At 39.7% G+C, this 17,128-nt stretch overlaps 1 protein-coding gene across 3 annotated transcripts in view; it reads right to left on the bottom strand.

Moving 5' to 3' along the window:
• The window catches only part of SIK2 (salt inducible kinase 2), a 95,456-nt gene that overhangs the window by 25,309 nt on the left and 53,019 nt on the right, over positions 1-17,128 (bottom strand). For all 3 annotated transcript variants that reach the window (XM_080930117.1, XM_080930118.1, XM_080930119.1), the window contains one exon: positions 9,298-9,459. In XM_080930117.1, coding sequence (XP_080786243.1) covers positions 9,298-9,459 — 162 coding nt within the window. The remainder of the gene's footprint in view (positions 1-9,297; positions 9,460-17,128) is intronic.

The following is a 17,128-nucleotide window of genomic DNA, read 5'->3' on the forward strand; positions in this document are numbered from 1 at the left end:
TAGGATACCTAATATAGTACAGAGACAATTTATGCAATTTATGCTATATTTAATTGCTTTCGGTAAATGGCAAAAACAAAATAAATAAACAAACAAAAACTCTGCACAAGTTTAGTAGAGGTTCAAGTTTCCTAGTCCTATCTACATAAGTTTAATATACCTTAATATCAGAGGTAAGACCTACCTACCCATGAGCAATAATGTGACTTTGTGCTGCTTCTGAGGTCAGACAAGGCAGCCCAGTTAAGGGAACACATTCTACAGACAGGCAACAGCTTAGGGACTCCAGTTGCTGGGGTGAGGGGCACTCCATTTTCTATCCAGACTTTGATTTCAGGCCATGCCGTATCAGAGAATTAAATAGGCAAGATGTTTCCTTTTTAGCATGGTCTCATTTCTATCTTTAAATTTTCAGTTAAAAAATATTTGCTTATCTATGTGTGCATGCTATGGCACACATATAGGTGTCAAAAGAGAAATTGTTGGAAACAGTCCTTTCCTTCCACCATGTGGATTTCAGGGACTCAACTCCAGTCATAAGGCTTAGCAGCAAGTCTCATTACCCATGATGAGCCATCTTGCTGGCCCTTAGTCTCACTTTTAAAATGTCAAAATATAAAATAATATGTATTTATGAACTACAATGTGATATTCTGATGTTTGTGTTGTGCAATGGCTGAATCTCACTGATTAAATTTATTACCTCATTAATTCCAACTCCTCTGTGAGTAAGAGACTTATTTTTATGTTGCTGTATCATTTACTATTGTAAATATTTGAATCTTTGAGCTATAACAGAATACTGCTGTTATTTATTCTGATGTGCCAGTTGTTCCAGGTTTGGCTGATCCTATGTTTTTTCTGTAGATTTATGTTAAGCCAAAACATGATTGGACAGGGAGAGGAGGTGGAAAAAAGGAGAAGAAACGGAAGAGGAAGAGTCAGGGAGTAAAAAGGGAAAAGGAGTCGGAAGAGGGGAAGGAGAGGAGAAATGGGAACAGAAGGATGGCTAATGGCAAGTGACAGGGGATCTCCTAGGAGGGAATAGAGTGTAGTGGTAAATCTGCCCAATACAGACATGCAGCTTGTTTTCCTAATTACTGAATTGTGTCTTCATTGAATGGGTTTATTTGGGTTGAAGAGGATATTGCAACAAATTGGTGATTTGGGTTGAAAAGTATATCGCAACACTTTTCAACCTACTTTATCTAATATTTTTATATTTAGTTTTTACTTCTGTATCTTCAGACACCAAGAGATTCCTCAAGCTCATCTTGTATCTTTTTTGTCTTTAATACCACTACTGCTCCAAGATGCTATGGTTCTTTTTGTTAGATAATAGTCTTTAGAAACCAGGTTAAGCTCTAGATCACCATTATGTGTTTTACTAATATGTTTAAGTCTTTACAGATACAAGTGAGTAAAACTGTGTTCAAATACTGGTCAGGTACTTTAACTGTTAAAACTGTTCCATCAAAGCCCCAAGTATGCCACTAGGTAGATTAATTTATCTTAAAATTGGAGGAAAGGCTGCCCAAAATCAAGGTCAGTCCCTACCATTACACAGAGAAGAAGGATTATAAGTTATTTTCTGTGCCCAATGAAGCAGACCTATCAGGTGTTTAATTACTGTACCTTACCATGTGACCAAGAGCAGTTAGGATGTTTGCAGAGCTGTATTCTAATGCATAGTTACATTCATTTTAGGAATCTAGGTGCACTCTAAGAGCACATGACAGGCATGATGAACAAATGATGCAGACAACTCTGCCCTCATTATGTCCAGATGATGCCTGTTTCCCTTCCTGTGATACTAAAGCAAATACTCTGAACTTTTACTCACACAATAGCTTCAAGATTTCCTGATATACCTACCTCACTCACTTGGCTTATGTATGGTCTGAATATTTATAAAAGGTAGGATTAAAGATCAGCTACTGACCCTCATGGGAATCAACTAGGCCCCAGCAGCTGAGTCATATAGATATCTCCAATTTAACAGTTACAAACCACAAGTATCACATATTAGAACTCCTGGTGTTTTCTGCTGTGTTTTGAAACATGACTGACCTTTATCTTCCCGACAACAAAGATCACTACAACTGCCAAGATAATAACATGATTTACCAGTGCCCAAGTGTCATTAGGAAAGGGCTACTTTAGAAACAAAAAAGTCATATAAAGAGTAAATAAGCTGTTGTTGATTACTGTCTAACGGGAACTCCATGCACAGGAGAGATTTCTATTGTTTGGTGGAAGAAAGTAATGAAACAACCCAAACAGCAAAATGCAGCTGGAAACAGATACAGTGTAGCGCTGGATACAGCAAGCCCGAGCTTCTGTCCCTCTCGCCAGCTCTGAAGAGATGCCATGAGTTTGAGCATCTAGGAACAGATGACAGTGCAAGTGGATTAAGTGTTGGGCAGCGCTCACTGCCGTAAAATCACAATTACTAAACATTTTCAGTGTTTTTCTAAATTAAGAATTTGTTTAGTAATCTAAGTCATTTTTTTAAAGACTGGAAAATAAGTGAATAAACAAAACACTATCTTTTCTTTAAGCCAAGAAAAAGTAATTTTTATGTATTATATCTTTTAATCTTTAACATATATTATAATGTCTAATTTATAATTTTACAAAAGTTTTTGGGCTGGGCTGATAAGATGCCAAGCCTTCTGACCTGCATTCGATTCCCAGGACCCAGTGGAAGCTGAGAACTGATTCTCCCAAGTTGTGCTTTGATCTCCATAATTGTACTTTCCCTTCCTTTTTCAGGTACAACACACACACACACACACACACACACACACGCCATGCACAAACCAATGGAATTTTAAAAATTAAAAATAATTTTCTTGCTGAGCAGATTGAGGATTAAATTTCATCTTTCTTAAATGACCAATAGAACTAGGCTATCCAGCCTGATGACAGGGTAAACATCTGTCATTATCATAGGACTGAGGAAGGCAATTACAAGAAAATAAATGCTGACAAATGAAGGGCAGGGGTGCAACAGGAACCAGGCTGACTCATCGCACAGACTGCAACCCCATTAGCCACTGCTGACTTCATTGCATACTTTTTTGCCCGCCAGCAAGCAAAAGCATCATCTACCTCCAATCATCAGTTATTGTCTGACAGGAAGGCACAGAAGTAAGAAGCTGAGATGAAATGTTAGAACCATCTAACTGCCCAATCAGGGAATCCAAGAGCCAAGAAACAAAGACATGATAACCCTTAGCATTTGTGGAGAAAGGGTGGGAAGAAGGAAATCAATGAAGGCCTAGGCAGGCCTGATGGACTGAGCCTGTGAAGCAGGACTGATGGATGGATGTCATCACACTTGCATCGCAAGGCTGTCTTCCCATTACTATGACACCAGCAGCAGGAGGATAATAAAAGAGACTGTCAACAAATATCTCGCAATAAATCCCCTTTTCATCTCTACCCTTTCTCGTTTCTAGGGCACAAGATGTGGCTGTACACACAGAACCCTTATCGAGATGTCTTCTAGTGAGTGGAAAGCGGTAGATGCAGTGGCAGAGGTAATGAGCCACCGCACAAGGCAGAAAGTGATGTGACACACAGGTCAGCCTAACCCTTGGAGGAAATGTTAACCAGAGATAACTTCAATGATGCGCTCTCCTTGCTCCTTCACTATTTGTATCAACAAGGTTTTAGGGTCAGTTGGCTTTTTTTTTTTTAAGTGTGCTGGAGGAGATTAGTTGGTTATCAAAGTTTCATAGCTTTGTTTCAATGGAACAATTATGCATTGAATACAAATAGCAGCCACCTTTTATTAAGTATTTATACGGTGCCAAGAGATTTAACTAACAATTATTTTACAAACACTTGAACAGGACCAAGTACCAGGCGCAGTTTTAAGTACTCTGCAAATATTAATTCAAATAACAGCCACTATGTGATAAGATAAGGAAACTGAGAACCGGGAGGTGAGACAATGTCTCCAAGGTCAGTAAGCTCATAAGTGGCAATGCCAGGATTCATTCTCAAGTGGTCTACTAGTTACCTACTACACTGTATTGCCTCCTTGTCTTAAATCATCATTAATCTCTACATACTGTCCCTGAAAATCACGGTGATTTCTAAGTAAGAGAACAGAAGCACTGATCAGATGCAGAGTCTGCATCTGTTCTATCCATTCAGACTCAGCACGCCACATGGAGTCTTGGATTGTTATAGTTTTTTAAAAAAAAGGATTAGTTTTTATTCTTTCTAAATATTGTGCATGTGTTTATGTGTGTGCTGTGTATACGGTGCCTGCAGAGTCTGAAAGAGGGTGCTGGCTCCCTTGGAGCTGGAGTAACAGGTAGTTGTGAGTTGTCTGACATGAGCACTGGGTGCATTTTGCTGTCAAGCCATCTCTCCAGATCTGAGTTGTAGCTATTTTCTGAAAATTTCCTCCAAGTAATTATATTTGAATCATCAGGTATTTACTGTAAAACTTTCAAGATGTGAAAGTTGGAGACTAAAACTAAACGTAACTTAACACATAATGGTCAGTATAAGTAAAACAGCCAAGATGGGGAGGACAACGTGCTGCCAGGATGGAATCTGCCATGCTGCTTTGTTTCAGCCTTTCCCCAGAATGTCCACAGTACCTATTTCATGAAAGGAAGACCTCATGATTGAGAAACCTGAACACAGCCCGTGGGCGAACCCTTGGCTCTGCACTGTTGCTAAAATAATAAGCTAAAATTAATTTCAGAGCCATGCTTCTGTAATTATGAAAACTAACCTCAATTTATCTTTTTATTTCAGTCTTAAATATAGGTACATTTTAAATGAAAACATGACTTTGATTTGCCCTTTTCAACTTCAACATAAGTAGTTTAAAAAGCTGACTTTTAGCAAACTATAGAAATCTTAATAAGCAAAAGAAGCACGGGAAGTTAATAAATTGAGCAATAATTTTGTATTTTTTTCTTTTGATTTCCTTACATGGAGTTCCATCTGTCCTGTGATAGTTCTCTGTAAAAGTCAGGGATTCCAAGATATTAAAAGATTATGTCCTTAAAGGTAAGCAGAGCCACCAAAAGTTATCAGATCTACTGATAAAGAGCAACTCTCTGGTGAGGGGTCATTTAAAAGTCAAGCTTCTAACCTGGCCTATACTTTCTGATCCACCAAACCCCTGCCAATGGTAGAACATCTCTTAGCCTTCCCCAGAGAAGCTTCTTTTTAAAACAGTGAGAAATACAGAGATCACACCTGGTCAATATGCAGAGGGCGAGAGACTGTTGTAGAGTGTCCAGTCTTAAGGGAAACAGCTGTACCATGCCCCCTCCCCTCAAAGTTCAAAGATCATCCTGGAAGGGAGGAAGACACTGTAAAAGACAGAGGTAATGGACCTCTGCATCAAAACAGTAGTTACTGGGCATAATAGTGCTGTTACACACATAAACCCACAGAGGCTGGGACTTCTTGTACAAGATCAAGCTGGCCAAAATCCCAGCATGCATGGGGGAAGGATTCATGAAGTTCAGCGAGAAACTGATGGCTGCTGGGAGAGGTAGAGTCAGTTTTCTTTGGCAATCTAGCTTCTAAGCGGCTATTATGCTCCAACAGTTGGCCCTATACCCATGTAGATATAGACAGACTAGGTAGACTCAGTGGGTTAAAAAACAAAATAAAACACATAATTTGGGAGGGAAAAGTCATTTGGAGGACAGATAAAAAGGGGCTACTTGGGAGGCAGAAGCAGATGGACTTTTGAGGCATTAGCTCACCCTATTGGGCAGATTTTCTGCAGATCAACAAAAATGTACTGTCTTGTAGTGATGCTATGTAGACAAAAGTCTAATCATGATTCTATAGAATTCCTAAATTTATACAAGTAATTTTGAGTCTTCTGTAATATGAAAGCTGCAATTAGGGCTCTGTTAACCTACATGTGTCATGAACTGAGAAAGTAAGCAGACTTATTTACAACCAAGGAAAGCACTCCTTCTGGGCTGGGTGTGAAACTATTATCTGATAACTAAAGGCCATAAACTAAGAATGAACAATTTATTGTAGGTACAAAGATGAAAAATAAAATATTATACTGTCTGTCTATATTAAACCTCAACATTAATAAGACACTAGGGAGATGGTTTGCCTCTTGACAAGACCATGCTAACTTAGACATAAGAATTACTGTTTTAGACGCGCTTGGCGTGCGGCCCACAGCCAGATGTGCGTGCGCTTTCTCGGTCTCAACCTCACAGTGACACTAGATTCGAACCCTGTCGGGCTGCAGCCGACACCAGGTTAGGATGCTCTAGGTTGTGCGCGCCCTTTGCGGGCTCAGGACAGGGCAGGACTCAAGGGCTCTCTGTCCAAAGCTGCCACTTGTTCGTGAGTTTGTGTCTGTGTCCTTGGCGGCCAGGGGAAGGCATTGGATCCTCTGGGGCTGGAGTTAAGGATATTGGATTGCAAAGGACTTTTAACAAATCTGTGAGAATAATTCCTTTTGCCAGGAGGTGATGGAGCTCGCCTTTAAGTCTCAGCACTAGGGAGGCAGACTGTGAGTTCGAAGCTAGCCTGGTCTGCAAGACTGCCAGGGCTACACAGAGAAACCCTGTAGCGAAAAACCAAAATAATAAAATAATGGTTGCTTTTTACAACTCTTACAAGGATTGCTGGGTAGATGCTGTTTACTCGTTTGGGATGTTCGCACAGTAGGGTGAATGTTGTAACCTTTATGTATGACACACACATTTAACATTACAAGATTTTTATAATTCCTTTTTCTAGACCTCCAGTTGTGACTTGTTGAACTTAAGTGTTTTACTTTTAACTATTTACAAAACCAAGTCAAAAGATGTGCTATGGATTCTTTGGTATTTGCAAATGAATTCGCAAAACATTTCTGCTAGTGGAAGCAGAATCTAGCAGTCCTGTAGTTTATACGATGTCTACTTTAGAACAAGATGACTTGCATAGGTACTTTCTTGAAATTATTTACCACAGGTGTTTGGAATTTTCCCTTGATAACCTACAACGCTGGCTTTCTCCCTGAGTCAAGTAGCTCAAGGCCAATCTCCGGAGGGAAATTCCTGGGAGTGGTCCTGACCAAAGTACATCTTTTGGTCAGTATTTAGTATCTAATAAAACCTGCTTTAAATTTAGCCCCCCCCCCCCAAAAAAAAAGAATTACCGTTTTAAACTCTTAATGAACCTGTGGAGCTAATAATGGCAGACAGTGAATGTTTAATTAGATAACTAGGAAACACATGTAAACATCTCTGTTGTAACTAATTTATGATTTGAATTTATGTTTGAACTTGTGAACTTTTGAAAAACAGATGCTTAGAATACCATGTGATTATGTATCTTAAAAAAGTACAAGAACCAGGAACAATGAGGAGAGAGTAGAAAAAAAAAAAAAAAAAAAAAAAAGCAGAGACAGCAGGGCAGGCTTCTTACCACGAGACATGCTCTTTCTTAACACCAGGGTTCTTCTTACTGACAAGGACAGGACTTTTTGATACTCAATAAAAAGGTAGAAGTTTTTTTTTCTCTAAGCAATAAAGGTTGGAGTTTATTTTTTATCCAGAATGAGGTAGTTCTTTCTGTGCTGGCACTTGCTCAATGAAGTGGGGGCTATTGCTCTATCCACCAAATATGTGTGTGTGTGTGTGTGTGTGTGTGTCTGTGTGTGTGTGTGTGTGTGTGTGTGTGTGTGTGTGTCTAAGTGCAGATGTATGTATGTGAGGATACATATATACTTGTGGGGAGGATAAAACAGGCATTCAGGCCCAGCATGAATGTATGTATGAATGTATGGATAAATTTGTTTATGTCTATAAATATTTGCCTATGTAAAGGTTTTTTTTTTTCCTTCCTGTGAGCATAACTTTTTTCCCCTGGTTCACAAAGAGTTAATTGTTCCAGGCCCCCCTCTCACCTCAGAGAGGTCAGGCTCCCAGGCAATAGAGAAGGGAACTTTAATAATCCTTACTTAACTCCCTGTTGCTGCTAGCAGGAATGAATTACCAAATGTATGTCTGTCTATGTAGGTACACTTAAGAGTTAGAAGAGCTCAGAGTTTCTCGCTAGGTGTTCTTACCAGCACCAAATATTGAAGTTTTGTTCTGTTAGTAGTAATGACCCCATAAGTCACTAGTGGCTGTCATCAGGCCTGTCTGCTATCCAACACTAGTACTTCCCTGCAACTGCCTTCCACATGTAAGCTGTGTTCGCGCAGGCTCCCACATTGTGTGTGTGTAGAGGGCAAATCCCAGAAATGAAATGCTTCTGCCCTAGTTCTGGGAATCGAACCCAAGGCCTTGCATATGCTAAGCAAATGCGCTACCACTGAGCTCTATATAACCCCAGCTCTGTCCATATAATTTTTTGTATATTTATAACCTGAGGTATAATTGACAAATAAAAAACACAATGTGAATTTTGATATACATATATGCTGAGAAATAATTTATACATATCACATATTTAGCATAGCATAATGTCTGGCATGTATTTTACCACATATGAGTAAGTTTTGACTCCATGAATTAAGAAATTCATATTATCAACTTTAATCTCGGCCTTTGGGAGACAGAGGCAGGTAGGTCTCTGTGAGTTCAAGGACAGCCTGTTCTATATAGTGAGTTCCAGGCCAGCCAGGGTTACATAGTAAGACAGTATCTTAAAAGGCCAAGATAAAAAGGAAGGAAGGAAGGAAGGAAGGAAGAAACTTGCATCAGGAAGTTTAAAATGTTTTCAATTGAGCTGGACATGGTGGTATGTGCTTGTAGTCTCAGAACTGGGGAAGCAAAGGTAGGAGAACTGTAAGGTGGCCTGAGCTACACAATGTGTGTAAGGCCAGTCTGGGCTACATGAGAGCCAAGACCAAGACCCAATACAGCAAGACAACACACACGGGGAGAGATAGATAGATAGATAGATAGATAGATAGATAGATAGATAGATAGATAGATAGATAGATAGGGCATGTGCTGTGTCTCTCTGCATTCTTTGTGTTCTCCTTTTACCACCTCTTTGTCTCTTTCCGTCTGCATCCTCACTGGATCGCACTCTGGCTGTCTCCAGCCTTCTAACCAGTGTCCTATTGGCAAACAACCTGTTTACAGAACGTCCCAGGAAATTCAGATGCAACTCAGACCCCCTAAGCACAGTCCTATTACTTTATACATTAAAAGTGAATGTGTTCTCTTTCTTCAGTCACACAAAGGACTAAGGTCAATCTGCTGAAGCCTGACTGTGTGCAGGCTCTTTCAGGACGATGGCTCGCATCGGATCATTTCCCAGGCTGTTACTCCCACTTACCTGCTATTTTGATATTCATGTTGTTATCCAGCAGGAGATTTTCAGCCTTCAGGTCACGGTGCACTACCTTCCGGCCATGGCAATAATCAACAGCAGAGAGAATTTGCCAGAATTTTCTCCTGGCTTCAGATTCATTTAATCGGCCATGATTAGCAAGATAATCTGTAAAAGAAGAGAATATTTACAAATTTCACAAAAATATGCTTTATTTTAGTATTCAAGAAAACTTATTTTGTGTGTGTGTGTGTGTGTGTGTGTGCGTGTTACTTGAACATTCGTTTTTCATTTTAAAAAATGAGTCAGAAGTTTTCCCAAGTTTCTTGCCTTTGGAGAAGAAACTCCGACTAAGTTTCCCAGGTCCAACATACATTCCAAGAGCCCAGTATCAGGTAACAGCAGGGAGACATGATATTCACACCATGTTTTAAAGTTAGTTTTGTTTTGTTTTTTCTGCCTGAGTACTCTCTGCTAATTTGCTAAAAATATATTGTTTCTTCACAGCATATTTAGGTACAAGTATTGCAAGGCAAAGAACATGAATGAATTCTCTGATATACCAGAGAATAGATATCTTAAGCATTATTTTCAGGCAAGATTTAGAACTAGCTTCAATAATTCCAACCTTCATTTATTCAAAGAAACAATTCTGATCTACTCAAGAGCAGATAACGGTGTTTTCAGCCCTGCACCCATGGGAATGACTGTGAATCCTTTAGCAGGATGCAGTTGCTATCTTTGTACAGTGTTACACTCTTTATTAAGGCAGTTTGATTAAAAATTAATTCTACACTATGTACATGACTTCAATAAAACTAAATGCTACAGTCAGAAGAGAGAAAACCTTCTAAGATCTTTTTGGGAGGGGACCAATATAAATCTTGAAAAAAATTATTTAAGGTAATTTTCTTAAGTAAAGACTTACATTAGTGGCTGTCTTAGGATTACTATTTCTATGATGAAACACTATGACCAAAAACAACTTGGAGAAGAAATTTATTTGGTTTATGTATCCTGAATCATACTACTCTGTGGGACTAAGGCAGGAACTCAAGCAGAAGTGCTGCTTACTGACTTGTTCCTCAGAGCTCAGTCAGTTCATTTTCTATACCACCCAGGATCACCAGCCAGGGATGGCATCATCCCCAGTGGGCTGGTTCCTCCCATATCACTAATGCCCTAGTCCGCTCTTATAGAGGCATTGTCTCAATTGAGGTTTCTTCCTTTTCTAAGGCTCCCTTACTCTTACTGTGTCAAGGTGACATAAAAGTAGCCAGTACAGTGATAATACTCACAAATTTCTCTGCCCTCATCTCCATGGTTTATAGGGCTTTTTGTTTGTTTTGCTTTGTTTTTTTTTTTTTAAGCTTGTGCCTTTGGCCCATTACCCTCCAAATATTATGATTATTTCTTTTTAGAATTCATATACAACTTCACAGTTTTCAAAGTATGTTGATACCATACTAGCTTATACCCTATAAACCTCTATGGCAATGTTTTGTAGTCCCTACATTATGAGTTTATCTGGTACCAGAACCATTTCATTATCTCCTACAGACTCTTACTGAAATTCCAATCATCCTTTAAGAATCTTGCTTAAGTGTCATGTACCCCTTAGTAGTCTTGTATCATTTTAGGTAAATAGAATCTCTATTCTCTGAATCTTAGTTACTGTTCCATTTTGCTGTGAGTACAATCAAGACTATAAAAGAAAGCATTTAATTAGGAACTTGCTTACATTTCATAGGGTAAGTCCATGGTCATTATTGCAGAAAACAAGGTAGCAAGCAGGCCAGCATGGTGTTAGAACAGTAGCTGAGAGCTCACACATCTGAACCACAAGCTCATGGAAGAAACAGGGAGACTGGGCCTGATATGGCCTTTTGAAATCTCAACCCCAACCCAAGTAACACAACTCTTCCAACAAGGCCACACCTCCTAATCGTTCTTAAAGAGTCCACCAACTTGGAACCAAACTACATTCAAATGGGGTCATTCTCATTCAAACACCACACAATTCCTTATCATAATCATACTCGGAAACAGTCTAATTCTCACACATGTAAATATCTCAATGTAGACATATTGCAACCTTAATGGTAACACAGTGTGCTCTGAAAATATACACACATCTAAGCATTTTAAGAATACAAATCAAGCTTTTCTCTATTGTAAGCTCTATAACATTTAGTGTTAATTTAATCTTTTTTAAAATTAAATCAACCTTGTTTTATTTTATAAGAAAAAAGCCCATAATTGTCTTTTTCTCCACTTTTTAACACAACATTTACTTTCACTTTAAACTTTACAGGACCTCCCTTTTCCTTTAGTTTGTAGGGAATGTCTTAAATATGTATTAAATGTTTCTCATATTTATTACAACTATCAACCTTTCCATTAATACTGTAAAAATGATAGAAACTATGATCTACAACTCTTCTACACATAATTGTTCTGTACACTGTAGGCCGTAAGTGTAAATGGATAATTTATCTATCTAGATGTTAGTATCAGAAATTAAAATGGCAGCTTACGACACTTCCCTTTGCCTTCAGAGCCTACATAACAGTCATCTACAATTCTGAAGGAAAAGAAAGGGTCACTTAAGAACATAAAGAATTTCTGATAACGATAATAGCCTTAAACTCAGAAACTTGCCTGCCTCTGCCTCCTAATGTTGGGAATAAAGGTGCATGCCTAAACACTGTCCAGCTTTTTTAAAAACTTTTTTAAAAAGTAATTTTCTTAAAAGACCTTGATTCTTAATATTACCAAAGAACCTGTTCTATCCTAAACATCAAATAATCTCAAAACAGCTGAACTAATATTACTACTAACAATATGATTACTAAAATTTACAAGCTGACGTTTCAATGAAGTTCTTTTTATCTTGAGCTAACACTGTCTGACAATATAGAGTCTAACTATTATGCTTTAAAAGCACTTGAAAGAAAGGTATGGTGATGCAGTTTGGTGACAGCTCATGCTGGAACCTGGGGTTTGACCCTGCACGCTCTAAGATTAAATACAGTTCATTACAAAGTGTGTGCAGAACATCTCCAAGGAAAGAAAAACAGCAGTGTATGTGGAAAGCATTAGGAATGGTTTCTCTCCAGTTTTCCTTTGCATAAAGCCCCTGGTACTTCCAACTAGATGACATGATATAATCAGAAGTCTTTCACCTTGTTTCCTCCTCTGTCTACAGAGTGCTTTTTGGGTCTGGAAGTCTATAGAACTTCCTTTCCCTTTAGTTTGTTGTAGACATTTCTCATATTTGATGTAGCTGTGGTAAAAACTGAAGGCTCAGGCATGGTGTGGTGGCATTTACCTCTGACCTCAGCTCTTGCAAATGGGATGAGAAGGATCAGGATGTAAGTTCAAGGCCAGGTTTGGTACAGGAAGTCCTGTCTCAACCTCATTCTAACACTTTCTCAAAAATGAGTGGATGCCAGGCTGACAGAATGTAAAGCCTGTCACAGTTGCTGATCATGTGATGAACAAAACCCAATCTCTATAAATCTCCATTTGCTAATCCAAAACTAAGAATCATAAGAGGATTATTACAACGTTATGTAAAGATTATTTTTTTTAACTTTGGTATTGATTCTGGCACATAAAAGTCCTCTCAAAAGGTATTACTCCAATGCTGACTTACTACTGTTGTTGCTATTCATGACCAGGGTCAACTGGTTACCTTCCTTTCCTACCTTCCTCTTCTACCATCTGCCCCCTGTGATGTGGTTTCTTTGTTTCCCACCTCACTGAAATTGCTTTAAAGTCAAAGGCAGCCCCCCTTCCCCCTGCCTGCCCTGGCTAAAGCCATAAGGACCTTTTAGTTACACCTTACACTTAGCTGCTCTCCAATAAATCCACCGCCCTGTTGTTCTGTATTTTCCTGGTCCTCCTCCATTTCTTTCACTAACTTGCTTTCACACCTTTTCAGACTACAAGAAGCTGCTGGCACATTGTAGTCTGTGCCTTCACCTTTTCTTCCCTTCTTTAAAACAACATTCTCAAGGTTCATCCCAGTCTAGTACACTGTCTTCTAGTTTTAAAAAAAGATTTACTTCTATTTTCTGTGTGTATGCCACTGGAGACCAGAAGAAGGTGTCAATCCTCGGGAGCTGAGATATGACTGTGAGCCCCTGGATATGTAGGTGCTAGGAATACAAAACCTAGGTCCTCTGAAAAAGCAGCAAGTACTCTTAACTGGGGAGCCATCTTTCTAGCCCCAAGATGTTTGTTTTTTAACCATTTATTTTTATTATTTTTATTTACTTGAGTGTGTATATGTAGGTCACGTGTATGCATGCTATGACAAGAGGGCACAGAATCTCCTGGAGCTGGCTGAAGTCACCAATGTGATCCACCCTAGCCTCTAGGAACTTCACTCAGGTCCTCTGGAGGAGTAGCAAGCATTCAGCAGCTGAGTCATCTCTCTTGCCCCTGACAGACAGACAGACAGACAGACAGACACACACACACACACACACACACACACACACACAGCCTTCCCTCCCAGAACTAATTAACACTTTTGTGTGGATCACCTTTGATCTGCATTGTCCTTAATTGGACAATGTTAATTAATTTTTTCCTTAATTGTTAGCCTCAGGGGTGCCTCTTAGTCACTGGCCTGGGACCTTCTGCTCACAGATCTTACAGAGTCTAATAAAAATTATGCACAAATGAATGCACATATAGAATTGTACATCATTTCAAGGGATTATCTGTACAGTCTTAAGTTTAACAAACTGCCCTGGGGGGGGGGGTTTGCTCATCACCTAGGATTTTAATATTCTCCAGATTAGTCAAGAATGATTTTTCAACATTTGCTGGTTTAATTTCCATTAGTCACCTTTCTCTGGGGTCTGACCAGACCAGGTAGATCAGCATGGCTTTAATTAATTCACAGTGGTCCTATTGTCTTAGCCCCCAGATTGTGGCATTGTACCCAGCTCACGATTTTTCTCCCACAGCAATGTTAAAGACCGAGCTTTCCCTTTTCCTCATTCCTGCTGATCCCTTAAGTAAGCATAGCTAACCCTTAATAAGTTCAAGTTGTATAGATCTGTGTAATATAGCTGATTTCTCATTCTGCTCTGATAAATCTAAAATTCAGCACACAGATCCTAGTACGTAATAATAATTAAATACATGCTGTCATCATTACTACCATCACTATGCAGTGATACCCTTCTTTCCCAACCCCCTACCCCCAGAGATAGAACAACTTTCCCATACTCAAAGAAGCAGGAAAACCAAACTCAGCCAGCTGAGTTTCCTTAAGTTACAACAATATTAAAACTATGACATATTTATTCGCAAACTTCAAAAATTTTCAATTAGAAGCTACCAGCATTCTTTAGAGTTAGAGCTAAATGGTATCTACAAGATTAATGTTTTAAATGAAATATTTAATGCTAAAGTAAAAGGTTTAAGGTTAATACAGTGTCTTATTAAGTTACCCATCTTGAAGAAGTCTACCTGCCACCATGAGTTATGCGTGGGCTAAAGATACCCTGAGAGGCCAACTGCCACATGGCCCGTCCATCCCAGGCACCATTATGATGTGAGAGTATGTGATGGAGAGATGGGAGAGAAAGAGAAGTGGAATGGTTTGAGAACTATGAAAGAGTGGACCTGGAGACTTGAGGGTATCGAAGATCTGCCTGATTTGAGTAGCTTGCAATGCCACCAGAGGCCATGGTTAGGTGCATGCATGGCCATGCAGCAGCAGGGATCCGTGTTTATGTTTGTGGCCTCTGTTACCACCAAAGGCCATGTGAACACCCCTGGTCTGGGATATTGCCAGGGACCAGCTTGATGTCCAAGGGCTGCACAGAGATGGCCCTGCCCCTCGTTGGCTGTAGCACTTGGAAGAGCAGGCCTGTGCCTTGAACCTTGCCTGGGAAGCACAGGAGAGCCAGCCTTGGTGACCCAAGGCAGGGTGATCAACTCAGCTACCACTCAGACCAGGTCCAGGCCTCTGAGGTGGCTCACCCCAACATCTACCCCATCTATGATTGGCCAGAGTGAGTGAAGGATCCAAAGCAGCAGGATCTTATGACACTGGTAACAACAGAATATCTGAGAGAAGTCTGGATGAGAATCCACTATTGATAGTGTAGCAGAAGCTAGAGGGCCTCAAACCAGACCAATGACTCACTGCAATGAACATTTGCAAGTAAAGATTTGTGGGCAAAAGGGTGTATATTGTGTGATACACTGTGACTCCTAATGAAAGTTTGCTGATTCATTGATCAATGCCTTGTTCAGCCATCATCAGAGAAGCTTCCTTCTGCAGCATATGGGGAAAAAAAACAGACACCCAGAGCCAGACCATGTGCAAGAGAGTGAGAGATCTTGGAATACTCCGTTCTAAATGGGATGTCTCAATCAAATCCCTCGGTGGAGTAGAAACTAGAAAGATTTTTAAGAGCTAGAAGGGATGAAGGACACCAAGAAAACAAGGCCTTCTAGACACATCAGGGCTAGCCACATATGAACTCCCAGAGACTTATGCAGTACGCATCAGGCCTGCCCAGGTTTGCAGTGGTCGTCTTAGAGCTGAAAGGAGAAGAGGACATATGCCCCAATCTTCCAACCAGAAGCTAGACACTTATAAATGAAAAGTTAACCTTCTCTAAAGCCACCTTTAAGGGCAGGCCCCATGCCCAGCAATTAAATGGCCAACACAAACTGAACTCAACAGTATCTCTGGAGGTTCTTTGTCTTATAATGTTATGTTAGGGCATTTCTTTTCTTGTTTTTTTTTAAAGCCTTACGAGTCCTTTGCATATGTATATGGCTTCTGGTACAGTTTTTACAGATACCTGTTTTGGGGGTGGGGGGAAATGATTGACTCTACCAGTTCCCACGTGTTCTCACTCCATGCACATCCACGTGGAGCCGTGGGCTACTGAGCCAGATCCACTCGTGCAGGCTGTTTCTCTACCAGTCTGCAAGCCACCCTCTCCCAGCTGTCTCCCTGCCAGACAGGAACTTTGCTCACATTCCCCACAGCCCAGTAAAATCATGACTCAATAATCAATAATTTATCAATCAGATTTATATGTTAAATTCTCAATCTACAATCCATCCACACAATAAGCTTACAACCAGTTGACAAAGAAATAAACTGCTCACCTAGACAAGACAAATTGACCTATAGAAACCTATGAAAATATTCCTATCTTCCTATTGCCAATTAAGACCACCTGGATCTAGATCCTCCTTCTCCAGCTCCATCTTGATTCTCCCTGTTCCTCCATTCTCCTTCCTAGACTTTTCCCTGCCTACCCTTCCTTCTCATCCAATGACAGGCTGGACCTGCCTTGTTGCATAATGACATCATCCTATAAATACCAGTATATACTAATGTGTGTGTCTCTGTATGTATGGATTTCTGCATGTACTAATGTGTGTGTCTCTGTATGTATAGATTCCTGCATGTACTAATGTGTGTGTGTCTGTATGTATGGATTCCTGCATGTACTAATGTGTGTGTCTCTGTATGGATTTCTGCATGTACTAATGTGTGTGTCTCTGTATGTATAGATTCCTGCATGTACTAATGTGTGTGTCTCTGTATGTATGGATTCCTGCATGTACTAATGTGTGTGTCTCTGTTTGTATGGATTTCTGCATGTACTAATGTGTGTGTCTCTGTATGTATGGATTCCTGCATGTACTAGCATGTACTAATGTGTGTGTCTCTGTATCTATGGATTTCTGCATGTACTAATGTATGCCTCTGTATCTATGTATTTCTTGTGTTTCTTCTTTGGCTCTTTATCTTTTTGTTTTGTCCTAGTCTGATTTATTTTAATTT

This window comes from Micromys minutus (genome assembly GCF_963924665.1).
Source record: "Micromys minutus genome assembly, chromosome: 16".
In the NCBI taxonomy this organism is placed as follows: Eukaryota; Metazoa; Chordata; class Mammalia; order Rodentia; family Muridae; genus Micromys; species Micromys minutus.